We start from the raw sequence: 25,757 nt of genomic DNA, 5'->3' as shown, positions 1-25,757 counted from the left end.
CGGCTGCTTCCTTCTCCCGCCTTTCGCTCTAAGTCCTTCCGGGGACACGCGGAAAGCACCGCCTCTTCAGCCAGCCGGAGGCCGCCGGCCGCGAGCCAAACCTGACGGCTGCTGGTCCACCGCGCACACTGGAGTCCCCGCCTCAACTTCAGACCCTCCCCCGGGCTCGCGGTATTTCCCGGCAGCCCTTTCGCCAACAACACCCCCCCCCCAAGACTTCCGGGGCGAGGTGACGTCTCCAGGGTTCCTTCCTCCGTGAACTCAGGTCGGGGACCGGTGGAGGGTCTTGGGACGGGGAGCAGTGAGTATTGCTAGGCGGACACGGCTCGATGAAGAATGATCTAAGAAAGGACCGGGACTGGCGGGTGCGTGCTCCTCTTACTCCCACTTCCGGGCCTTTGCCTTGTCGGGAAAGCCGGGCGGAACGATTGGCCCGGCCCGGCGCGCGGGGTGGGGCCGGTCGGGGGGGCGGCGCCGCGCTTGCGGCTCCAGGCACTGAAGACCCGCCAGAGAAAGATCCTCCTGCTACGGGGTTACTTTGGCGGTCGTCCTACCCCTCACCCTTCTCAGTTATTTGGTAAGGAACAGGTGATTGCTTTAGTAATGTTTTCAATATTGGGTCCCTGTTTACATGGATGTGAACGTCCCCTGCCCTGGCGTCTCTGATGAGCACCACACCTGCTTATCTGACTGCTTTGGCCGTGGTCACTGAAATTCCACACGTCGAACTGGAGCTCTTGTTTCACTCTCCTGTCCTAACCTATTCCTGTCAGTCATACCCATTTCAGTGAATGGCACCATCCATCTGATTGCTTCATCCAAAAGTGTAGGTGGGAGTCATTCTTGGGTCCTCCTTTTCCTTTACTTCTTACATAACAGTCTATCTGTAAATTTTGCCAGCTCTACTTTCAAGACAAATCTAGAATCAGACCACGTTACGCCTTTGCTTACAACACTCCAGTTACTTTGCATTGCAAACTCCATACCCTGACCTACAGGGTTGTGCTCTCTCATCACTGCCCTGCATCCATTCTTTCTTCCTGTTTCTTTAAAAGAAAAGCTACTGGGCGCCTGGGTGGCTCAGTTGGTTAAGCAACTGCCTTCCGCTCAGGTCATGATCCTGGAGTCCCAGGATGGAGTCCCGCATCAGGCACCCTGCGCAGTGGGGAGTCTTTCTCCCTCTGACCTCTTCCTTTTCACGCTCTCTCTTTCCCTCAAATAAGTAAATAGAATCTTTATATTAAAAATAAATAAATAAACAGCAAGCTACTTCCCACTTGAGGAATTTATACTATTTCCTCTGCCTCTGCTCTTAAATCTGCATGGATGGCTCCTTGTCCTTTAGGTATCAGCTCAAACATCAAGTCCTTAGTGAAGCCTGTCTTGGCTATCCAATCACTGCTTTATTTCATTCTACAAATGCTGTACTTACTGACATTTAGCATCTTCTGTATGCCAGGCAGTGCTAAGGGTGAAGAGGTGAACAAAGGAAGACCCTTGCTTTCTTGGTGCTAGTGATCCATTCAGGAATGAACAGACATAGTGCAGTCAGAAGAGTGATCAAAGGGACAGTAGTAGAAGAGACTAGAGAGGTGGTGGTGGGAGGGGCTTTGGAAGGACTTTAAACTTTATCAGAGTATGTTGAGAAGTCTGGACTACTTTTAGTATACTCTGAGGAAGAGGGCAGTTAGGCTATTGCAGTAATTCAGTCAAGAAATGATGGTGGCTTGGGATGCCTGGGTGGCTCTGTGGGTTGAGCATCTGCCTTTAGCTCAGGTCCTGGTCTTGGGCTCCTGCTCAGGGTGGGGCAGTGGGGGTCTGCTTCTCCCTCTCTCTCTGACCCTCCTCCCCACTTGTGCTCTCTCTCTGCTCAAATAAATAAAAAAAAAAATGATGGTGGTTTGAATGGGGTTGGTAATATGTCCATTTTGACAAGATTTGGCCACACTAGAGATTTTTATATTTTATATTTCTGTTTATTAAAATGGGGCTTTCTTAGTTGTTATGTCATCTAAGGAATGGAATTTGCACAGCTCTAAAATTAAAGGGCAAAGAACAACTAAGTGTTTATAACTGAAGGTACTAGCACGTAGCTTGGTTGATTTTGGTTGTACCTGGTGCTTTTCTGGTATCATTTACCTTAAATGTTTGTAGGGCTAACCCCTAAATGAGGTTCCTGCTCAAATGCTACTGCCTCAGAAAGACTTTACCTACTATCTGTTTTTAAGAGTCCCTCTATCACTCCTGACTCCCTTCCCTGCTTTTCGTCTTTGTGGGCCCTTTTTCCTACCTGACTTTTTAAATTTAATCAATATATTCATTTGTTTATTTTCTTTCTCTTCCCACTGGAATATAAACCCCAAGAAAGCAGAGAATTTTTCTGTTTCTTTCACTGCTCTATTCCCATTGTCTAGAATAGTGCTTGGCATAGAGTAGGTGCTAAACAATTATTTGTTGAATGAATGAGTGAATGGATGGATGGCTTGGGCTGCTGGGCCCATGCTCATTTGCCTGACTGATTGATTCATTTCAAGTTTACTTCAGGTAGAATCAAAGACTGACATTGTTGTTTCTCCCTTGCTTCCTAGGAGAAAGTGAACTGAAAGGAACCTGCTCTACGACTGAAATCAAACCAGATGCCTTCTTTCACTTCACCAGACCAAGGAGATGACCTGGAGGCCTGTGTTTTAAGATTTTCCGACCTAGATTTAAAAGACACAAGGCTTATCAATCCCAGTAGCAGTCTCAAAGCAGAGTTAGATGTCAGTACAAAGAAGAAATACCCGTATGCCAAGAAAAAGGTAAAATGGCTATATGGCTCTTATTTCAGGATCGTGTATGATGGTTAACTCAGATACATCTATTAGTAGCTCATCAGTCATCAGGGTTTTCCTCTAGGGAGCAAGAGGCTGCTGCCATGTTCAAAGTAAGTTCTAGTCAGGGTCATGATCCAGTGATCTTAAGTCAGTGCCAGGCAAAGAAGAATCATGGGCAAGGTGTGGCTCTGTAACAGTTATGGTTGAGTACTTGAGGATAGATCCTAGACATATGGGCTGGATTTTTTTTTTTTCCCACCTAGGGTTAGAATCACAGGAACCTAGGAGACCTTGTCATTAGGAGAACAGATAGGCAGTAGGATAGTTGCCATGTAAGGCTCCTGACTGATGTAGCTGGCTGGGTTCTCTTGGTTAGGAGAAAGATGGAACAGCCCAGAATGGTTGTGCAAGCTTACTGAGGACAGTTGGGATTGGATTGTAATGGGAGGTCCATTGATACGCTGCTCTTCTATGTCATTTATCCTTTTTTCAGAGATCATTATCTCAAACCTCCTCCTCTTGAAGCCCAAGGAAGGAACATGACTTGGCCAAGGACATGCAATTGCGACTCAGTTTTCTCACCTCCAGTCTGCTGTCCTTCCGCAGTTAGTTTTTGTTGACTTCACGTCAGTGAAGAATAGATGTCTTCATTACTTATAACTTCTCTGTTCCCCTGTGCTCTCAGTCTCACACAGATGTCCTTGAAAATGAAACCCAAAGGGTACAGAAAGGTTTTTTCAAATACCATCCTGCAATAATTTCAGACTTAGAGAAAAGTTGCCAGAATTGTATTGAGGATCCTCATATCCCCTTGCACACAAGCTCCATTCATGTTTCATCAGGTGTCCCAAATGGCTTTTATAGATCTACTCTCGGGTCACGTTACATTGAGTTGCCATATCTTATATCCTCCTCAGTCTGGAGCACTCTCTCATTTTTTCTACCCTGAAATTATGACCATGATATATTCGAAGATTGCATGAGTTATTTTGTAGACTACCCCTTTGATTTTCACTCATGTTTCCTTACCATTAGATTGAGATTAGTGCTTTTTTTTTAATAAGACTATTCCACAAGAGATGCTCTGTTCATCCGGCTACAGTCTATCAGGTGGTTCACAGTGGCCGTTTGTCCCAAATTGGTGATGTTAACTTTGGTTACTTGGTTAAGGGAGTGCCTGTCAGATTTTTCTGCTATAAAAATATTTTCCCCCCTTTTAATTGCTCAGTATTCTGGGGGGAAATGGTTTGAGACTGTGTAATCATCTTATTCCTCATCCAACTGTCATCTGTCAGTTTTAGATTCTTTGATGTTTGTTTGCTTAGTTGATTGTTACTATGAAGGTTGCCGAAGGGTGATTTTCTAATTGCTTCATTCCTTCTAGATTTGTTCGTCTAGATTCCTTCTAGATATTGTTTGGCATTCCGCTGTAAGGAAGAGCTTTCTCTTCTCCCGATTTATTTGTATCCGTGTGGACTCAGGTTACATTTTATTTGTTGAGTTATAGGCCATTATGTTACTATTGATTTTGATGCTTAGATTAGATTTAGATGCTTAGATGCTGAGATTATCTCAGATTTGGCTGAGAGCCCTTTCAAGCTAGTATCTGTGTCCTTTCGACTTGCTCCCATCATTCTTTGAGCATTTCCTCACTTTCTGACTAAACAAAGTATTCCAGGCTCATCTTGAATTTTTCCTGACCCATCCCTGGAATCAAACATTTCTTCAAGGAGCTCTGGTTCCTTCTAGCAGAGTACTGTCAAAAACCAAAACCTGGAGGCTCGGCAAGCTCTTTGCTACTAAATGTTGCCTTTCCCAGGACCTCTGATGTATGGAGCTAGGAAACTATATAGATAAATACACAAATGTCTACATGTACTATACATAAACTTCTATACATACGTACATACACTTCTATATTTACTACTCAATATGAACCAGTTCTATTCCAGCCTCATAAGAGTTTTTCCTAACTCTCCCTTCCCCATATTTATAACTTCCCTATTTGATGTGATTTGGTGAGAAACTGAGTTCCTATTAGTTCCAGTGTATTTCCTTATTTGCTTTTTCTCCTGTATGTAAAGTGTACCCACCCTGCCAACCTGCTTCCCTACCAGGGCCTGCTTTCCCCTTGTGGGCCTCTGAGCTGCCATCCTGGCTCTGGCCTGTCTCTTCTTGAACAGAACTCCACATGGGCCCTAAACACTGCTGGGCCCTCAATGCCTTGTTCACGAGGCCTTAAAAGACCAGATAAGATTTGAAAATCCCAAGTTTACTATAAAGAAGCACTTACATTGACGTACATACTATCTCCTTTTTTTTCTCCTATTTTGAAGGGTTTATTCTATAAATCCTAAAAAAAGGCTCTCCAGTGTAATTTCCTGCTGCTTCAGTCTGAGACAGTCCAGATACAGTTGTGAGCAGCTAGGATGGTCCCACAGTGGTGCTTCATGTCTATGACCAATGTTTAGAGTGCCTATTTTTGGTAGTATCCATATGCACTAAAAAAGTTAAGAAACACACATATACACACATGTATATATAAATATTATATATCCCCATTAGACCAGAAGGGAACAGTTGTTGAGAGGCTGATGATCATAGATCCCATTCAGCCTCTATTTGTACATCAGAAATACCACAAAGTTGAAAAACATGACAAACTGGGAAACAAATTTGTGATAACCCTGATCAAAAAAAAGGTCACGGGTCGCCTGGGTGGCTCAGTGGGTTGAGGCCTCTGTCTTCGGCTCAGGTCATGATCCCAGGGTCCTGGGATCGAGCACCGCATCGGGCTCTCTGCTCTGCAGGGAGCCTGCTTCCTCCTCTCTCTCTCTCTCTGCCTGCCTCTCTGCCTACTTGTGATCTCTGTCTGTCGAATAAATAAATACAATCTTTAAAAAAAAAAAAAAAAAAAAGGTCACTTAAGAAAACTTACAAATCAGGAAGAAAATAAATGCCACAACAGAAAAGTTAGGCAATAGATAGGAACAAGCAAGTTAGACAAGAACAAGAAACTGATATGGAAAAATATTCAGCCTTACTAATCAAAGACATGCACATAAAAACAATATATCTCTTTTGCCTCATATTCAGGTCAACACTAAAAATATTGACAATAAAGAATTGAATGCTGATAAAACTTGGTGCTGTGGATAAAATGTCTCCTTGTTGGTGAGCATATAAATTGGTTGGTTTTTCTGGAAGTCATTATTTATCACAATTTGAGCTTCATGTTTCTTCACCCCAAAAGCTTTACTCTAGATGTTTATTTAAGAAGATAGATGCATAGAATGCTCATTCAACATTGTTTATAATTGCAAATATTGGAAACAAAAAAATGGCCATTCATTAGGAATTGGTTAAGAGAATTATGGTACATCCATAGTTTTCTTTTTTTTTTTTTAAAGGTTTTATTTATTTATTTGACAGAGATCACAAGTAGGCAGAGAGACAGGCAGAGAGAGAGGGGGAAGCAAGCTCCCTGCTGAGCAGAGAGCCCAGTGCAGGCCTAGATCCCAGGACTCTGGGATCATGACCTGAGCCAAAGGCAGAGACTTTAACCCACTGAGCCACCCATGTGCCCCCATCCATAGTTTTCTGTTTAATTTTTTTAAACAGTGAGTATAAATCATTTTTATAAAGACAATAAAATTATTTTCCAAAAATACAGGTCAAACATCTTGGTATATTTCTTTCCAGTCTTTTCAGTGTACTTTTTAATGTAGTTGAGATTATGTTGTATAAGCAAATTTGATTCATTGTTTTTCATTTAACATTATGTCATAAATAGTTTCCTACATAATTTAAAACTAGCTGCTCAATATTCCATAATAAGTATACTCCATATTTTCCTTGACCATTTCCTTTTTAGAAATGACTGATAGTGTTGTTTGTTAGGTTTTACTGATATTCATCTGAAACTCAAGCCCTTTCCTTAAGAACAGCCCCTAATGGGGCACCTGGGTGGCTCAGTGGTTAAGCAGAGGGATCGAGTCCTGCATGGGGCTCCCTACTTATCAGGAAGCCTGCTTCTCCCTTTCCCACTCCCACTGCTTGTGTTCCTGTTCTCGCTGTCTCTCTCTGTCAAATAAATAAATAAAATCTTAAAAAAAAAAAAAAAAAGAACAGTCCCTAACAAATTTTAGATCGAAGTATAGTTTAAAGAAAACTGTTAATCTCAGGAGGTTCTTTTATAGAAAAATAGGACATAGAATTAAAAACCCCTGTGGAAAGATAATATAAGGGATTCACTGAGATTCCTGCCAGCTTTAACCTAAGGTTAACAGTGGCGTATTTGAAATGTAATTGCAGGCATTTGCCCTTTTCGTCAAAACCAAAGAAGTTCCAGCATGTCCTCTTGAAAATAAAGAAAAATGGTGGCGATGCTGTCAGCAGCTCTTCAGAGACCGGATCAGCATCCACAGACACGTGGCAACACAGCATGCTGATGAGATTTGCCACCAGACTGCTTCTGTGTTACAGCAGCTGGCTGTGACATTGAACACCTCAAAGAGCCTTAAGTCTGAGGACAGTAGGATCCCTCTACAAGAGGACTTCTCCTGTAATCCTGATGTGTCTGTTTGGCTTCCTGATATAAGCTGCTTTAGCCCTGATGAGCTGATAAGGTAAGAATTTCATTCTGTATTTTGGCTTAATTTTAAAAGTTTTTCCAGCCACAAGGAGACACCACTACCTATCCATAAAAATGGCAAAATCTTTGAGGCACAGAATTTCTCTATAGGCCTAAGCTAGGCCAGTAGCCACATACTCTATATCCCGGAACCATACCATATTACCCATGCAGCTGGCTGCATTCGCTAGGTTCCGTGGAAGGCTACATCTCATCTCCTCTAGGGACAGGTGATAAACAGAACAGTGTATTATTTTCAAAGAGAGATTGGAAGGCTCAGAAATGTGAATGATCTCTCTACCCTCATAATATTGGAGCTTAAAAAACAATTTTTGTGGCCAAATGTTTTCTGAGTTGAATATGTTTTAGAAAGGATGTTGACTTTTAGCACTGGGACACAGGATTAGAAGTTTGGATCCTGCCTTTGAAAAACTCACCAAATTATATGACAGAATTCTAGAGGACAGATTTCTGATTTTAAGCAATTCCTGAACTATTTGGTGAATAGAAAATGTCCAAATTTCATATACTTTTGTCATTAATATTCAGTTTCTCCTGCCTTTGAAAAACTCACTAAATTATATATATTATATATTTTTTATATTATATATAAATATAATATAATATATAATAATATATAAATATATTTATCAAGAAAAGGAGCAAGTTAGAGAATTGAACTTGGAGTCAGAATTGAGCTAGTCTCTAAAATTCTTGGTACCTTTATTTCCTCACCTCTAAAATAATAATGATGCCTGGCCCGCTTACCACACAGTGTTACTATATAAATTATATAAAATATGAGGATTGTAAGAGCACCGCTGAACTATAAAGTGCTGTACAGACATGGCCTTTTTGTTTCTAGATGGCCCTGTGCCTCAGGGAATTTACTTTCTAGTGGGAGAAACAAAGAAAGGATACGCAAAATAACTCGCGGATGATATGAGGCAGGTTACCTAAGTATCAGCTAAATTGTGTGGTGCAGATCCTAACTTGTTACAGCAGTGTAGAGAAAGGAAAATAGGTTCTGAAATAGATGAGGTTTCAGAGGGGAGCCGGCCCTGCCATATAATGAGGATATTGATGACTATCAGATTCCAGAGTCGGGTGGGGCCTTAATGATCATCTACCGTAGCAGTCTCTAAAATAAGTTCTATGCAACACCAGTTCTGAAGGATGCTAACAGGTGTTGAAAAGACGTGCTAAAGACAAGTAAGGTTAGGAAGGACTAGCTTAAAATGTCCTTTACTGCAGGGCTTTTCAGAGCCTTCAGCAGATAAGGGGCTTTCACTGAGATTCTCAGAGAGGAAGATACTGTCAGCAAGGTTTCTCCAATGTGTAATTTCATGGAATAGCTTCAGAGTACACTTTGGGAAATGAAGTTTATTTCACTTCTCTGGTTTTACAGTTGAGGGAATCAGTCTCAGAGATGATAAGAGACCCTCCCAGGTCCCACAACTAGTTAGTATAAGATAGCACAGGGCAGCAGAAAGAGTATGGATTCTAGTGTCAGAAGATGGTTGTCCAAGTCTTGACAGTCACTCTACTTGTCTCACCTGGGAGGAATTGGCCTTGGTTTACTCACCTGTAAAGTGGGGATAATAATAATCCTTCTCATGGTTAAGAGGATTACATGAAATAATGGAAATGAATCCTTCTTGTATGCTGATGAAATGAGGAAATCAGAGTAAACTCACTTTTTACAAAGTTGGGTGCAGATAATGTCTTCTGCAGAGCAAATACTGACAGGAGCTGCTTCTTATTTCTGAACAGTTAGGTTCCATCTCGGCCTTCCCTCTGACACTGCCTGGGGATACTTTGTGAATTGTGGCTTCATTATGCCAGTGACTCAAGTGCTTTCCCCCTGTGGTTTTCTTCTTCTAGCGGCCAGGGCAGTGATGGAGGAGAGGTGCTGCTTTATTACTGCTACCGTGACCTGGAGGACCCCCACTGGGTGTGTGCCTGGCAGACGGCTCTGTGTCAGCTCCTGTCCCTCACGGGCAAGGTAACACCTCCCACATCCCATCCTTCACGGGACTCTTCTTGTCTCCAGTTTGGATTACAGAGGCTGTGCTGGAGACAAAAAGGATTTACTGTTAGGTTCTCAGAAGTCCGAAGAATGCTGCAAGGCTTTTAAGTAGACTGCCAAACAGTTGTTAGCATGGCCTTTTATGACAGTATTTCCTGGACTAAGAGTCAGCAGACTTTTTCTTACAGAGCAAAATAGTGAGTATTTTCAGCTTTGCACGAAGACTACTCACTCCTGCTTCTATTAGACCCTAAAATTGTGTGTGGAATTGTGAAGAAATTATAACAAGATACAGTTGGGCTAATTCTGCACTGTTTCTTATCAGTTGTCTAGCCATTGTATATTGTTTAAAAACTAAAGTGTAAAACCTTAGGATCTTGCCTGCTAGATAAGCTGTTCTTGGTAGAAAATTCCTATAGTCTGTATTCAAGTGCCTAAAATCGATTTTATTGATTTTTCTTAAGACTTTATTTATTTATTGAGAGAGTGTAAGTGAAGGGAGGAGCAAAGGGAGAGGGAGACAAATGTCAAGTTCACTCTGCACTGAGCACGGAGCCTGACGTGGGCTCAGTCTCATAACCCTGAGGTCATGACCTGAGCTGAAACCAAGATTCGAATGCTTAACGGACTGAGCTGTCTGGGCACCCTTGATTTTGTTGATTTTTAAGTCTCTCTAATAAATTATATCTGTTTCCTAAACACATGCCACGGTCTTTTACCAGTTTGTGGGATTGACATTTGCTATTTCTTCTCTCTAGAGTGCTTTCCCCTAGATCTTTGCTTGGCTCATTTCCTCCCTTCAGATCTCTGCCTGAGTACATGTTATCTCCTCAGAACTCTGATCCAAAGTAGTCCTCTCTCTAAATTTTATCACCTCCTTCTGCTCAGAGAGTATCAAAGAATTTGTTACCATCTGAAAGTACAGTATTTGTTTAGTTACAATCTGCCTCCCTAATAAAAACTTGGTAAGGACAGGAACTTTGTCTTAATTAATTGATGTATTCTTAGTGCTAGAACAGGGCTTGGCGCATAGCAGACAATAAATATTTGGGGAGTTTTGAATAAAGGACTGAATATATTTCATTTGTAACAAAACCACAAGTGTTTGTGTATAAAGATGGAAGGTAGTAGATAGTAAAATGTTAGTCGTGATTATGTCTGCATGATAAGATTGTGGATGGTTTTTGTTATTTTCCTAAAAGAATTTTTTTTTTTTTTTTAAAGAGGCGGGGCACTTGGGTGTTTCAGTTGTGTCCGACTCTTGATTTTGGCTCAGGGCATAATCTTAGGGTTGTGAGACTGAGCCCAGCAGTGGGCTTTGTGCCCAGTGTGGAACCTGCTTAAGATTCTCTTTCTCCTTCTCCCTCTGCCCCTCCCCACTTTGTGCTCTCTTTCTCTAAAAAAGGTTTGCTCTCTTTTTATAAAAAAAAAAAAAGGGTGGGGTCAGGGAAGGGGGAGAAGGAGAGAGAGGGGCTCCATCTCACAACCCTGAGATCATGACCTGAGTGCAAATCAAGAGTTGGATACTTAACTGACTGAGCCACCCACGTGCCACTTTTCTAAAACATTCATAATGATCACACACACACACACACATAGACATAGATTTATAAATACATATATACATATCTGCATATAAATATATATATGTAAAACCAGAGAGATAAATAACATACTTTTATAAACTTAATAGGAAATGAACTTGGTTTGTTCTGAGATCCCTTTGGGGGTATGACACTGTACTATCTTAAGCCTATTCTTTTCCAAAGGTGTTTTGACTCCCCGAGGCAGTCCTTTGATCAGTGGTTTTCCACACCCATGTTTCCTAAGAGATGATGCCAAAAGCTTCCTTTACCTCATTCAGTGCATTATCACATCCTGCCCTTTCTGCCTCTACAGTATCCCTTGCCTCCATCCACTCCCAGTCCCCTTCCACCACCTGACAGCACTCTCTCATCCACGTCAGTAGCTTTCAGTCTTGTTCTCCTGTCCTTGCCTGCCATTTAATCCGTTCTCCACTCTGCAGCCGGAGTCCTCTTAAAAAGTAAATTGAACACTGCTGCTCGCACTCTCTCAGTGGCTATCATTGCATTTAGAGCAAAACCCAAATCCTTAACATACCCGTAGGTTCCTGCATGATTTGGCCCCTTCCTATCTTTTCTGTCTATCTAATGTCGTTCTTCACTCACCATACTCCAGCGACATGGTCTTTCAGTTTTTTGGAGCCCACAAAGGTTTTTTTTTTTGTTTTATGTATCTTTGTATCTTTTTCCAGGCAAACTCTCTTCAAGGAATTCTCCCACACCCACTCAGTTTCTCCTGTAAAATTTCTACTCAATCTTCAGTTCTCCGTTTCAATGATACTTCCTCAAAGAGACCTTTCTTGACCTTCAGTCTTAAGTTCACTTTTCCCAGTACATTCTCCCAAAGCATCTTGTGGTTATTTTTCATAGTTCTTTTCAGTTTGTGACTTTTATCTTAATACCTGTCACCTCCCCTAGTTTGTAAGCTCTAAGAGGGCAAGAGCTCTTTTATTTTTTTATTTTTTATTTTTTTGTTAACAGGTAGATCACGAACTCCTAACACAATTCCTGGCGCATAGTTTAAAAAAAAAAAAAGGCAAATATTTGTGGAATGAATACCTTTGTAAAACAGCCTGACAGGGGGCTCCAACTCACAGCCCTGAGATCAAGACCTGAGCCAAAATCAAGACTCTTGACACTTAACTGACTAAACCACCCACGTGCCCCTGGAATGACTTACATTTATTGTCATCTCTATTTAGAGAACACCCTGAAAGATGGGTGTTTTCACAGTGAACCCGAATGTACAAAATATGAAATCAGTCTCTTTCCTTGTTTGGGGGACAGATTATTTTCCTTGTTAGCCCAGCCTGAGGTGAACCTGCAATGAGGGTGTCCACCCACAAGGTGGCAGCACCTGCCTAAATCTTAGTCTAAAGCCTTAGGCTTCAGTGATACATGCCCAGTTTACTGAGGTAATTTTCTGCTGGTGGGAGATTTGGCAGAATTGGCATTTAGGTGGAGAGAGAAGAGAACTTGAAAAGTCTAGAAAGAAGTTTCTGATTCCTATAGCTATATGTTTCTTTTTGCCTCAAGAAATCTGAGGGGACATATTGGAGGCTTCAGTAGGGAAAATTACATGATTTGGAAGGAGCAGTATCTGGCTTTGAATCCCAGATCTCCAACCTACCAGCTCTGTGCCCTTGGGCAAATTACTTGATTTCTCTGAGCTTTTGTTTCCTTTTCTGTCGAATGGAGATTATGATACCTACCTTTCTGGATTATAATATAAACCTCATATATCATAGTAGGTGCTCAATAAATGCTAACCATTGCTTTCCATCCCTGAGGTATAAGGCCTTTCTCACCAGGGAGCCACTCTGAAGCTTTGTCTTGAACAATCTTAGGGATTGAAAGGCTAGTAGTTTATGAGTTTAGAGATTGCTCTGCCCCAGCTAAACAGGGATTAGGTGTGCTGGTCCTTGATTTGGGTTTTGAGATTAAAACAACATAGGAAAGAATCTACTAGCCTACTCTAAAGACAGCTCCATAGAAATATGTACTTTATCTGCCACAGTCAAAGACAGTTTTAGAGTAGACTTCCTGACACATTGGTTCACCTCTATTTTTCTGTGTAGGCCCTTGAAAAAGTATTAGTTGGTTGGTGGGAGAGTAGTCTATACAGCAGGGATGGCATATTCCTTCTGCTTTCCTCTCTCATGCCCAGAACAGGCTTTATCAGATTGCAGTACTTTCCCAAGGAGCCCGGATGTGATCCAGAATCCTCACCGTGGAACTCTGGCTAGCCACTACTAGTGAGTTGGCACTAGCTTATGAAATGAATCCCATTTATATCCGGGCCCTAAAGAGTCAAGTGAGGCAACTAATAAAATGATGTCTTCTCTGGGCCCTGAAAAAGGACAGCTTTTACATTTTTCAAGTTCTAATGCATTGGTAGGTATCATTGTCGTATCATTGGTAGTAATAATAATGGAGGACCTCTCTCTCCATAGAGTACCATGATACTAGAGCGTCGTGCTTTGTCTCTAGCACTTTGCTCTAGAGAGCTCAGCTCCTTCTAAAGAGGATCCAGCTTTAAACTCATCCACAGGATTTTATAGTACCAGGAAAACTAACTTTGCAGGCCTCCCTAAGCATTGTCTCTTAAGGGAGGGCCTTAACCCAGGTTCTAAAGTCCCCCAACCACTGAAGCATTTCAAAGAAACTACGTGTTTGAGAAGCCAGAAAGCTTCTGAAATGGATATACATTCATTTGTTCAACAAATATGAATCAGGTATCTACTTGGCAGGCACTGTTCTAAGCACTGATGCAGCAGTGAACAACAGAGACACAGACCCTTATGGAACTGGCATTCTAGTGGATGGGTTTGGGGTCGTGTGCTTCCCCCCCAAACGCTGTGCAGAGGCATACTCACATGCATTCCTTGCTCTCAGCTGTGCTCTGACTTGGGTAATATCTCCTCAGCAGTCCTCTTCATTATTGGTTCTCTTCTGTCTCAGTTTTAGCAAGGTGAAGAAATTGGGGTTCAGAGAAGTAAGTTAATTTTCTCAGGGCCACACAGCAAGTAAGTGGCAAAGCTGAGTTTTGATCCTAGATCTGCTCACCTGGATTTAGGTTAAGCTCGAAATTTATTTCTTTGGTCATTGGACAGCAAATGGGGCTTTCCAGAACTTTCACTCAATCCATTCTCTCGTCCAGTGCACATCTATTAAGTACCTTGTCTGAATTGTGGGCAGTGCCATTTTAGAAAGCTACAAGTATCTTCATGTGGTAACACTTTTATTGTGTCTCTGCTATTTTTGTTAACTTCATGGACACACACAAGCCTGTTCTGGCCTGGGAAGATTTAAACTAAGCTAAGAACAGACTACATTCCCCTTCTCTCACTGTCTTGTGTCCCAGGTTCGAATTGCTACAGAAGGAATCAATGGGACAGTTGGTGGAAGCAAACTCGCCACCAGACTCTATGTGGAAGTCATGCTTTCCTGCCCATTGTTTAAGGATTATATGTGTAAGGATGATTTTAAGGTAAGAGAAATTGAAAAAAAAAATGGATTTAGAGTCATTGCCTTCTGCCTCACTACTTCTTCGTGCTCTAGGCACTGAAGAGGAGAGTGTATGAAGGAAGCAGTGCCAGATAAACACCTTTCCCCTAGTAGGCTGCAAGGCCATGTGGTCAAAGGAGCGTCTGCATCCAGTTCTTTACGAAGCCGCCATGTGGTCTCGGGCAAGTTAGTGCCCTCTTGGATCTCAGTCTCCCTTCTTGTAGAATAAGGACAGGACAGTTTGCACAATCTAACTCTAAACTTATATGATATTTGCCCACTTGAGGGACCACCTGGCTATTTCAGGGCATCACTACGTTTTTCGTAAACTTGGAATTACAAGACCAGCACTTCATGCCACGTGGGGGATAAAGCTGCTGCTGTCACAGCCGAGCTCCTTTGAGTCACCCTGTGCTTGGTAGGCTTGGTAGGTGATAAAGGTGGGGAATGCCTTACCTAGGGTTAGTGCTGGTGGTGGCAGGGAGAGAAAGCTCATTGCTCCAGAGCAAAAGCTAGGATGTAATCTCACATAACGAAACCACTCAGTGTTGTTTCAGTTTTATAGTTAAATGCTTATAGCCGTAGAAACCCTTTTTTTTTTTTTTTTTTTAATTTTATTTTTTATAAACATATAATATATTTTTATCCCCAGGGGTACAGGTCTGTGATTCGCCAGGTTTATACACTTCACAGCAAGGAACCCTTTTTCAATTTAACATTTCTGTATGTGGAATGTATGCAATAAATATTTATTAGTGTTGAATTATCTGAAACATTTTAGGCCCTGACTCCCTTTCCCCATTAAAACATTAATTCTTACTTTGAGGTTTCTTAAGACTTGAGCTATCATATCACAACAGATACAATTCTTATATTTGGCACTTGTCTTATATCTGGAGATGGGAGAGTAAGACTGTTCTGTTTTGCTTCTCATTGGCTAGACCAGCAAAGGAGGGGCTTGCTGTTTTCCAGAATTGCGTGTTGGTGTATTTGAAGAAATTGTGCCCATGGGCATCAGTCCCAATAAGATCTCCTACAAGAAGCCTGGTATGCTTGCTTTTAGAAGAAAAATTTTGTTTTTCTGCAGAGGGACAAAACTTGATATAGAAACAAATGTGGAAGTCAGACACTCTGATCAACAATCACCTCTTTAAAATAGCTTTGGGGTATGGAATTTAAGAAACAAAGAAAAAAGAGACAAAAAACCAGATTCTTATGTACAGAGAAAAACTGGTGGTTTCCAGAGGGAAGGTAGGTGAAGTAGATGAAGGGGGTTAAGAGTACACTTGTCATGATAAGCACCGAGTACTGTGTAAAACTCTTTAATCGTTACACATCCGAAGCTAATATAACATTGTATATTAATTATACTTATAAAAAAAATAGCTCTGGAATAGCTAGCCTGTGGGTTATTCATTGTTTAAACTGGTTTTCTCTTTGGTGCTATGGTAATTGAAGACTCACCCCTTAGAATGCTTTTTCTTCTTGATGATTTGGCAAGAAGTTGTTTTCTTGTTCCAAAGATAGCAACCTGGGAAGAATGTAATTATTACTTGTAAATAGTTCATCAACTGAATAACACATAGGCTTTTTGCTACAGGAAACAAGAGGCTTTCAAATCCAGAGCAGTTTGTTTGCAAGTATGCTAGAATGTTCTCTTCCTCTTTTTCCCTGTGGTTACCATAGATGGTTGAAAGACATTTGTTTGGTAGGCTTTTTGTTTTTGTTTTGCTTTTTACTATGAAAATTTCAGATGCTAAAAAAAAGTACAGAAAAGAATACAGTGAACTCATGTACCTGTCATATAGCTTCAGCAATTACTCATTCATCGTCAACTTTCTTCTATAGCCTGTCCCCTTCCCCCATCCTGGATCATTTTGAAGGGAATCCCAGTGTCATGTCATTACATTCATAAATATTTTAGTAGAGACCTCTAAAAGATAAATGTTTAAAAAAATAACTGTAAAGCCATTATTACATTTAAATAAAACATCGTAATAATGATTCCTTAATATTATCAAATATCTAGCCAGTGCTTAAAATTGGCTAAACCAGCAAAGGAGGAGCTTGCTGTTCTCCAGAATTGTGTGTCAGCGTATGTGAAGAAATCGTACCCATGGGGATCTCATAACTTTTTTAGTTGTTTTTATTGGGATTCAAGTAAGGTCCACTCATTGTGATGGATCCCTGTGTCTCTTTAAGTCTCTTTTAACCTATACACTTGCCTCCCCTTTTTTCCCCCCTTTGTTTATTTTTTGAAGAAACTAGGTCATTTTGTCTGTAGAGATTCCCACAGTCTGGCTAAAGCTGCCTGCATCTCCTCTGTCCTCTGTGTTTCCTACAGAATGGTAGTTAGCTTTAGAGCAGTGCTAATAGAAATGTAATTGTGAGGCACATATGTAATTTTATGTTTTTTAGTAGTCACATTTTAAAAGTAAAAGGAAACAAGTGAAATTCATTTTAATAATATGCTTCAATGCAATGTAGGCAAAATATTTTCACATGTAATCAATGTAAAAAATTACTGTTGAGATAGTTTACCTTTTTTTGCTTACTAAGTACTTGAAATCCTGGATCAGTGTCACTCTTATTCTAGCACATCTCTGGCCACATTTCAAGAGCCTGACCTCCCCATGTGGCTGGTGGCTAGTTAGACACCTCAGATCCAGAGACTTGGTTAGATTCAGATTTAACTTCCTTTTTTCTTTCTTTCCTTCCCTCCTTCCCCAAGACTGCCTGACAAGTAGTATTGTCCTCTTTCATCAGGAAGCACAAAAGTCTGGCTGTCTCTGCTCATTTCCCCATATGTAGGGATTTAAAAGAATGCTAGGGGTTAAGCCAGAAGGAAATGGGACTAGGATACAAATATCCAGGAAAAGAGACTCGTGCATGAGGAGGGAAGGGCCCAAAAGGACTGTGTCTGCACAGTGTCCCAACATCAGCAAGATGACTGAAGAGCTCCTTCTTGGTGCTACAGGCCATTGCTTGGGAGGTTAGGGGACAGTGGGCTCCACGCCATGCTGGGCTGCTTGGATTTAAGCCACGTGGAGTGAAGGCAGCTCTTGTAAACGTGTCTCTCTGAGACCCTGTCCAGTCGGTCTTTGCAGGACCAGGAGAGCAGCAGTGGGGAGCAGGTTGGGTTCCCCATGGCACCCTGTCAGTAGAAGTCTTAGCAGATTTCCTTGCTTCTCATCCCAGTTTTGAGCCTCCCTTTGCACCCCCCTGTTTTGGTAACCATGTAATTAGGTGGTAAGAATGAATAAATTCTGGCCTCATTACATTTGCCTTACAGTTCTGGGTTGGGCAGGTAAGAACCCAGAGTCCTTGGCCAGGCCCTGGGGCCTCTAGCCCCGCCTGGGTACTTAGCAGCTTCAAGTGGTTGTTGAGGTACCCCTCTGAGCAGAATGAGGCTCCTTTGGTGCCATCAGCCTCTACCAAGAGTGGTTGGTGACCGCCATCCGCAGAGCCCCTGTCCCTGAGCGGGGGTTACTGCCCTTTGCCAAATTCACCAGAAGTTCTTCACAATCGTTTGGAATGTCTGGACCTCCAAAGATACAGGAATATTTCTATTCTGGAGAGTCCAGAAGGCCAGGTACCCCAACAGACTGAGGTGCTCTCCTTTTAGTCTCCTTGGATTTGACTTATTTTTTTCCTTTCCTTTCTCTCCTGCCTGCTTTTAGCTTTTCCCTCCTCTCCCTCCTGCCCTATTTTCTCATGTGTCCCTCCTGCCGTCAGCCCCTCCCACCCTTTCTCTTTCACTCATGGACACAGACTTAGACACATTCTTCTTACCCTTTTGTATTTTTAAAGAACAGTCCAACTTTATTCCATAAATTTATACTCTCAGCTGCCTGTCAAGGTTCTTAGCCTTGAACTTGGGCTTGCCTTTGTTACAGTGAAAGCCTATTGTCAAGCACATACATGCCCAGTCCCCTCCCTGTACAATGAAAATAGAACACTGGCCATGTAATGGACCAGCAAACCCACATGGCAGTTTAGAGCCAAACTGTCTGGCCTTTATCACTGCGTTGAACCAAGTATGAGAATGGAAAATTCTTTGACTAATCATTTCTAAACCTCCAGGTCTCCATAGTGCTTATCTTTGGAAGAAGGAAAGTGAGGATATCTGGAATCACTGAATAATTTCATCATGATCATCAGAGTTATTTTCAGACACAATAGCAATTATGAATAATGGTCTGGGTGGAAGAAAACAGAGCAACATCTAAGTCATTAGGGCTAGCTGTGATTGGATTTTTGTCTTAAGTAAATTTTTGGTTTGGTTTTAGGAATCCATTTATCCCCAGGTGAATTTCATAAAGAAGTAGAAAAATTTTTGTCTCAGGCAAATGAAGAACAAAGTGATACTATCTTACTGGACTGCAGAAACTTCTATGAAAGCAAAATAGTAAGTAAGGACCAGAAGTGAGGTCCGAGAAATGGTGTTTGCCAACATGGCATGTTTGCCAAGTGATGTCGTGTATGCCCACTTGTGGCCAAGTCACCCAGATCTCCCCCCACTACTAGCAGCTTCAGAGAAAACCAAGCCTTTGAACTCAGGATTTACTGAGAAAGTCTAAGAAAAGAGGAATGAAAGACATCTTGGCACATAATGTACGTCTTGGCTCTCATGTGCCTACCTTTGACATGTGTCGAGGATCCTGTAAAGCTGGCTTTGGGCACCTTGTCCAGTTCCACTGAGGACTCTGGGAAAGATGACCCATAGCCCACTGCCTTGTTTCTGAGTTCCAGATCTTGAAGTTGAAAGGTCAGAGTGTAGGATGAGAATAGCAACTGGTCAGTGCTCCCTTATCTCTGACTGGGGTCAACACACCTTTTCTTCTTACCAGGTATGTTTTTCTGATCATTTTCCTTCTGCTTCTCCTGTATCATAGGGACGATTCCAGGGCTGCTTAGCCCCAGACATCAGGAAATTCAGTTACTTCCCTAGCTACATTGACAAAAATCTGGAACTTTTCCAAGGGAAGAAGGTGCTGATGTATTGCACTGGGGGCATCCGGTGTGAGCGGGGTTCAGCCTACCTCAAGGCCAAGGTGAGTTAGCACCCTTGGGGGTGATGTAGGTGTAGGGGTAAGGAAGGTTCCACCAACAGCATGTGCTGAGCTTTCCACCCCACCTTCAGTCCTCCTCCCACCCCCGGCCCGCCAGGGATTTCTTTTTCCCTTGAATGGTTCCAGCACAGAGTTTGTAGGTACAAAACTGAAGTTCTTACATCTCAAGATGTGGGAGAGCACTTCATGGTCTTAGAGGCTCCTCAAGTACAGAAGAGAAAGCTTAGTTAACCTCTCCCTTTTCCTAATCTGTATGCTTGATCCTGAGAAGGACAAATTCCCATTACATGTTCCAACAGGTGTCTTTCTATATTTAGGGGAGAGCTAAAATAGCTGGGCTCCCCAGGATCTAGTGAAGGCCCTGACTGCCATCATCACCTGCCACTCGTCTCTGCAGCTTACCAGTCTTTGCCTGTCTCCTCAAATTTCCTCCTGTTTTTCCTCATACAGGGCGTGTGCCAGGAAGTGTTCCAGCTCAAAGGAGGCATCCACAAGTACCTGGAGGAGTTTCCTGATGGTTTCTACAAAGGGAAGTTGTTTGTTTTTGATGAGCGCTATGCCTTATCCTACAACAGTGATACAGTGTCAGGTAGGTCAGCACAGGCTGGGCCCTAGACTCACCATCAGGCATGTTCTGTGTATGAACCCTTCTGGAAGGCAGACCAGTACTGGTCATGTGAAGAAGAAAACAGGGAAAAGAATAACATAGTATGACCAATTTCCCAGCAGAGTTGGCAATGTAACAGTGAAATAGAATTCTAGATCAGGAATAGGGAGGCCTGTCCTGGGTCCTGGCTTCCCCGTTTGCCAGTTAGGCGAGTCTTTTATAGGGGGGACGAGGTCACTTGCTCTGCCTATGTGCTGGGAGTTAAACTAATAGGCTGAAACAAGGGGTTGTAGAATTTGGCAGTTCTGTGTGAATTTGGATGGGAAAATAAATATATCTTTATTTTCAGCACCCCACACTAAATGTAGCACTTCCTGTGCTTATTAATGTCAGCAACAAATCAATAATATTAGATGCACCAGTGACTTCACCATCAACAGAAACCACCGTAGTTTCATGTATTACAGTTGCTGCAGACTTCTCCCAATAGCATTTACGCTCATCATTGTCTCAAAGTGGAAGTAGTTATAGCCCCCACCCCTGCCTTATTTATTTAATGTGTTAATAAATATTTTGCCTATATCATAGATTCCCAAAAATGTTTTGTATTTTGTATTTCTATATAATTGGCTTCCTTTGTAATCAGTGTATTTTAAGAACCTCCAGTTCATATCATCTGTAGACACATGTGGTAGGTTAGGTACTTCTCAATGGTGGCCGGGGCATTCCAAGGTGGGAGCTGAACCCAGGGCCAAGCCCAGAGGCAGGGGTGGCCACAGGAGGGTGTGAGCTCAAGAGGCCTATGCTTTGACTCCAGTTTTAAGTCCTCACCGATGTGGGGGTACCAGATGAGATCAGTAAAAGGAGGATGGAAATAATCCTTAAGAAAATTGGCTCTGCCTGGATGCCATAGTTTTTGAAACAGGAAAGGTCATAGGCAGAAAACCCTAGTGGCTGCTGTAACTTTCTAAAACTCCTGTGATCAGGGTCTAAGATTGAATTACCACTGTGATAACGAATAAGATTTGAGTATGATTGCCTTCTCCCCTTTCTTCTTGATTTCTTAATTAATTTTAATTATCTTGTGTTTGTGTCTCGAAAGCTACACAAAGTCTATTTTGGAGCTAGATGAAGTATAAATTATAAATAAGTAGAAATAGCGGATTTGCGAAATGTTACTGAGGACATGCTGGCAGGATTTGATGGGTACTTGCATGTGAGTGTGAAGGCAAGAGGGAAGGCCCAAAGGTAGTTTAGATAAAACTAGTTGAGGAGACTTGAAGAATGATGTTTTTGTCATTGCTAACAGAAAGTCGGCTGGGAAAAATGGGCTGAGAAAATAGATAATGGGAGTTTTTTTAGGAATCGGGTAGTCAGGTGTCAGTTAGCAAAAGCAGGAGAACCTCAGGCTTGGAGAGGAGGGGTGTGGACTGCAGGAGCTGAATATAGGTGTGGCATCATTTGTATTCACATATGCTATCTCCCATGAGAAAGGGGAATGATCTACAGGATCATTGAACTAAGGGGTAGTTGACCAGCTTTGGAATGAAGAATATTGACATGGGACTGATCTGTTGCTAACATTAACAATCAAAGGAAGTGCTACATTTGGTGTGGGGTGGTGAAAATAAAGATAATTATTTTCCCATCCAAATTCACACAGAACTATCAATTCTGCAACTTCTGGTTAAGATTCTTGTTTCCTATTTTCTAAATAGGAAAAAGAAAAAAAAATGAGTCACAGAATGTTGCAATCAGGAAGACAGTTCCCAGGGGTGCCTGGGTGGCTCAGTGGGTTAAAGCCTCTGCCTTTGGCTCAGGTCACTATCTCAGGGTCCTAGGATTAAGCACTGCATCAGGCTCTGCTCAGCAGGGAACCTGCTTCCCCTCCTCTCTGCCTGCCTCTTCCTACATGTGATCTCTGTCAAATAGATAAATAAAATCTTTAAAAAAAAAAAAAAAAGGAAGACAGTTCCCAGATGACTCCCCCACCCCCAAATAGTGGGGGTGAGGACAGGAGACTTACTCTTTAGAAACCTTCCCTGGCCTAATGGAGTATATTAGCTCGTGTGCTAAGAGTTACCTTTAGGACCTGGAGAAGTACCTGTCTACATGTGTACACGTGTATGTGTTTGGAACTGGGACTTTTCTTTCTTCCCCAGAATGTTCATACTGTGGAGCCCCATGGGACCAGTATAAACTCTGCTCAACTCCTCAGTGCCGCCAGCTCATCTTGACCTGCCCTGCTTGCCAAAAACAAGGATTCACAGCCTGTTGTGTCACATGTCAAGACAAAGGGAGGAGGTTGGCTTTGAGTCCCACCCAGAACAGCTTTAAAGAGGAATGTGAGTGTACTGCCCGACGGCCACGCATACCCAACGAGCTGCCACGGCAGGTGCGGCTCCCTGTGAGCCCCAAGCCGAGGCCAGATATTGGTGAGGATGGGCCACGCATATGTGAGCAGAAGCAGCACTTCCCCAGGCCTGCACAAAGCTAGTTCACAGTGACCACACATTGGAAAATATCAGAGCTGCAGCAGCAAAAAAACTTGAACTTGAATTGCTGGTTTTGCCAGCATCGTAAACTGGGTACCATATTGGCCACCTAAGCTTCAGAGGGGCCGGGAAGAGGGGGTAGGGTGCTGACAACTTACCTGAGACATTTGACTCAGAAGATGCCTGAACACAGGAAACGGTGAGCTGTGTAGAATCCCAGCGCTGCTGGGGGAGAGAGCCTTGAGCCTGGTGACCAGGTCATGCCCTCTCTGTGCCATGCAGCAGGCTGGTCATAGTTACTTGTCTCGTCAGCAGACCGGTTGATCCTGGTGGCAAAAGCACGAAAGCTATGGCCTTGGAGGGGGACTCCTCAGAAGCAGGCCATTCCTGCTACCTACCATCACCCACCATCCGCTCCTACCCTCATCCCTAAATCAGGATCTGCAGATTAGGGCATTTGACTGGCCTTCTGGTTTTATAAATAGTTTTAGTGGAGTAGCCACACCCATTCATTTGAATACGATCTGTGACAGAATTAAGTAGTTACAACAGAGACCATATGGCCCGCAGAGCCAAAAACGTTTGCGATCTGGCCCCTTTACGGAAAAAAATAGCCATCCCCTGGTCGAAACCCAGCAGCTCACCCGATGGAGCAGGTGATCTGAAAGGTGGCCCACCGTCATTGTTTTATTGATTCTGTTTCTCTGATCGATCTCCCCCTAAGAGTCCCTGTTTCCCCCCAGTACCCACACTCTTAGCTTTTAAGTACAGTCTTTGAGAGATTCATATTAGCTTGAGGACCCTGATGTTTGGGCAGTTTGGACGTGAACGTGCCGGGATATAAACACATTCAGAGTGAGGCCATTCGGGACTGCTGGGGTAGTCTCCCGGCCTCTGGCCAATGTGTCAGGCGCATGTCCGTGTCACACGAGCCACAAGAAACACATACACGACCATCCATAGACCAACAGATTTAATATTATATTGCAGTTTCCAGTGATGCAGAATGCAGCCGCAGTTGTGTTTCAAGAAGCCTAGTGGGGCTGGCCATCTCAGCAGCGTGGTGCCACTCCCGGCCCGCCCGCAGCCTCAGTAGACACTCTTGCATCTCGGGGAGGCCCTGGCTGCACCTCCGGTTACCCTGCACTGGCCGCGTCATTACAGTTCAGTGTGCAAGACTTTTCCTTTCTCGTCAAAAGCCTCTGCTCAGTGCTCTGCAGCTTGGTTCGCGCTTGTCAGATCTTTGGCCTGTCGTTTATCATAAGATTTGCTGAATCACTCAGGAAAATAACTCCCAAGCAACAGACATGCTAGTTTAACTGGCACTGTGGTATATTAAAAGGCACAAGGGCATAGTGGCTTAACATTTTTGCTGGATCCCAAGAGATGAACATGATGTTAAAAAGGGATCTGGCAGAAACACCATAATTACATTTTCAGAATCATCATCTTGGGATGGTTTGGCCAGGGTTTCCTAATTCTTTAATATCTGGGTTTTCTTCACCGTTGGCCTTCAGAGGCTTTCTTTACAGGCATGAGATCAGTGGTGACTTGTCTAATGAGTGTCGTGACACATGGTTGAAATCTGTAAGCATAGCCGCGATGGACTAGAAATTTCTCTAGTGTTTTACCTCACGTTAGCCATCGGACCACCGTGCAATGTGGAAGGGTGTTTTCAAGTATTTGGCCATAGGTTTTCACATCATTGCGGATGTCAGTCAGTAAGGAAAAAATTCTTTCCGATTCCAATATCAAATTGTAAATAAATCCCAGATGTTCGTAAAGAACACTCAGGGAAATGTTTGTTGCCTGGGATTGGTAAAGAAAGGACGGTTTTTGAAACCTGAAATTTCACCATTGGCTTTTTCATCATTTCCTCGCATCCAGCAAAAGGAATCTCACATTCCTGGATTCCTGGCAGAGCTCTGTGGCTTCGATCTCTCTTTCTTGAAGGGCAGAATTGTGTTCCTGACCCAGGAATCAATTTGGCAACTTTAATCTTGAGGTTCTTCAAATTTAAAGGAGGGTTAATAGAGAACGATGATCTGTTTGCTAAATACTAAAATCAAATTCATAATAAAGTATTTTTTAATGCGTCTCAGCCATGCGGAAGAGTGGGCTGTTCGTTCCTGTGGTACACATGCTAAATACCCTTTTTTCAAGTTAGAAAAAAAATAAAAAATAAAAAAATAAACACCACGCAGTGAGGCCACCAAAACTGGGCTCCCAGGGCTAAGTCCTGCTGCTAGAACAACTTCAGTAAGATCTGTCGGTTTGGGGTCTTCTTAGTTTTTAAATAATAACCAGACTGAACTTCTGTGACTAAAGAAAAACTTCACATTAACCATAGTTTATAAAATTTTCAACTACAACCATTAGTTAACCTAAATCTTAGTGCATCAAGAACTGAACCCCGAAAGGGTTCTGTGCCGGCATTTTGCCTTCTGGTTTCCACTGCAGAGCACGGATGATCAGTAGGACATGTGCAGTTCAAAGGCGCCGTCCTCCCCGCCACACACTAGACGCCACTTCGGACCTTGGGAATGATGGGCCCGGTCAAGTCTGCGAGCCTCCTCTTCCTCACTGGAAAGGAATGGAGATGAGAAATAAGCCAGCTGACCCTATGCTCTGGGAACCACCTCTGTGGCTCTGAGAAAGCCCTAGGAAGCTTCTCGCTAACTTTTTGGTTAGCAAGGTCCAACGTCTGTTGTTTCTAAAGGATGGTTATGTGTGAGCTGTGTAAGGGCCCTCCTGCTGGTCAGCGTTCCCTGATGAGGGCTGCGTGTTGACTCATTCATAAACTACTGCTAAGCCTCTGATCACACAGGCGTAAAACCCGCTTTATCTGCCTCCACTGTGTTTACTTTTACACCAGAGGCCCTGCAGTTGAAGATCCTTCCTCCCGGAGGCTCAGATAAAGGCCAAAGTTCAGTTGATGGTAATGAGAGTAGGGTCTTAACCTGCTGGAATCATTTCCCACAGCTCCTTCTGAGTTCCTGGCCTGCCTCTTGTCTT

General features: G+C 42.8%; 2 protein-coding genes across 6 annotated transcripts in view; one reads left to right on the top strand and one right to left on the bottom strand.

Moving 5' to 3' along the window:
* The first annotated feature begins 123 nt into the window (after window positions 1-123).
* Window positions 124-24,843, top strand: TSTD2 (thiosulfate sulfurtransferase like domain containing 2). Of its 4 annotated transcripts, none has more exons than XM_047700284.1 (10): window positions 124-265; window positions 2,589-2,801; window positions 7,131-7,444; window positions 9,334-9,454; window positions 14,426-14,551; window positions 15,510-15,615; window positions 18,858-18,976; window positions 19,464-19,622; window positions 20,091-20,229; window positions 22,410-24,843. In XM_047700284.1, the coding sequence occupies exons 2-10, from the start codon at window positions 2,637-2,639 to the stop codon at window positions 22,742-22,744; spliced, it is 1,584 nt and encodes a 527-aa protein (XP_047556240.1). In that variant the 5' UTR covers window positions 124-265; window positions 2,589-2,636; the 3' UTR covers window positions 22,745-24,843. The 4 variants fall into 4 exon arrangements, with proteins under 4 accessions (XP_047556240.1, XP_047556237.1, XP_047556239.1 ...); XM_047700281.1 differs by having other exon boundaries at window positions 214-365; XM_047700283.1 differs by lacking the exon at window positions 124-265 and adding an exon at window positions 443-577.
* The window catches only part of TMOD1 (tropomodulin 1), an 85,162-nt gene continuing 83,103 nt past the window's right edge, over window positions 23,699-25,757 (bottom strand). For both annotated transcript variants that reach the window (XM_047700285.1, XM_047700286.1), the window contains one exon: window positions 23,699-25,325. In XM_047700285.1, the coding sequence (XP_047556241.1) occupies window positions 25,261-25,325 (65 nt within the window). In that variant the 3' untranslated portion in view covers window positions 23,699-25,260. The remainder of the gene's footprint in view (window positions 25,326-25,757) is intronic.

The sequence above is a fragment of the Lutra lutra genome, chromosome 13 (genome assembly GCF_902655055.1).
Source record: "Lutra lutra chromosome 13, mLutLut1.2, whole genome shotgun sequence".
In the NCBI taxonomy this organism is placed as follows: Eukaryota; Metazoa; Chordata; class Mammalia; order Carnivora; family Mustelidae; genus Lutra; species Lutra lutra.
This window is presented reverse-complemented; position numbering and strand designations above follow the sequence as displayed.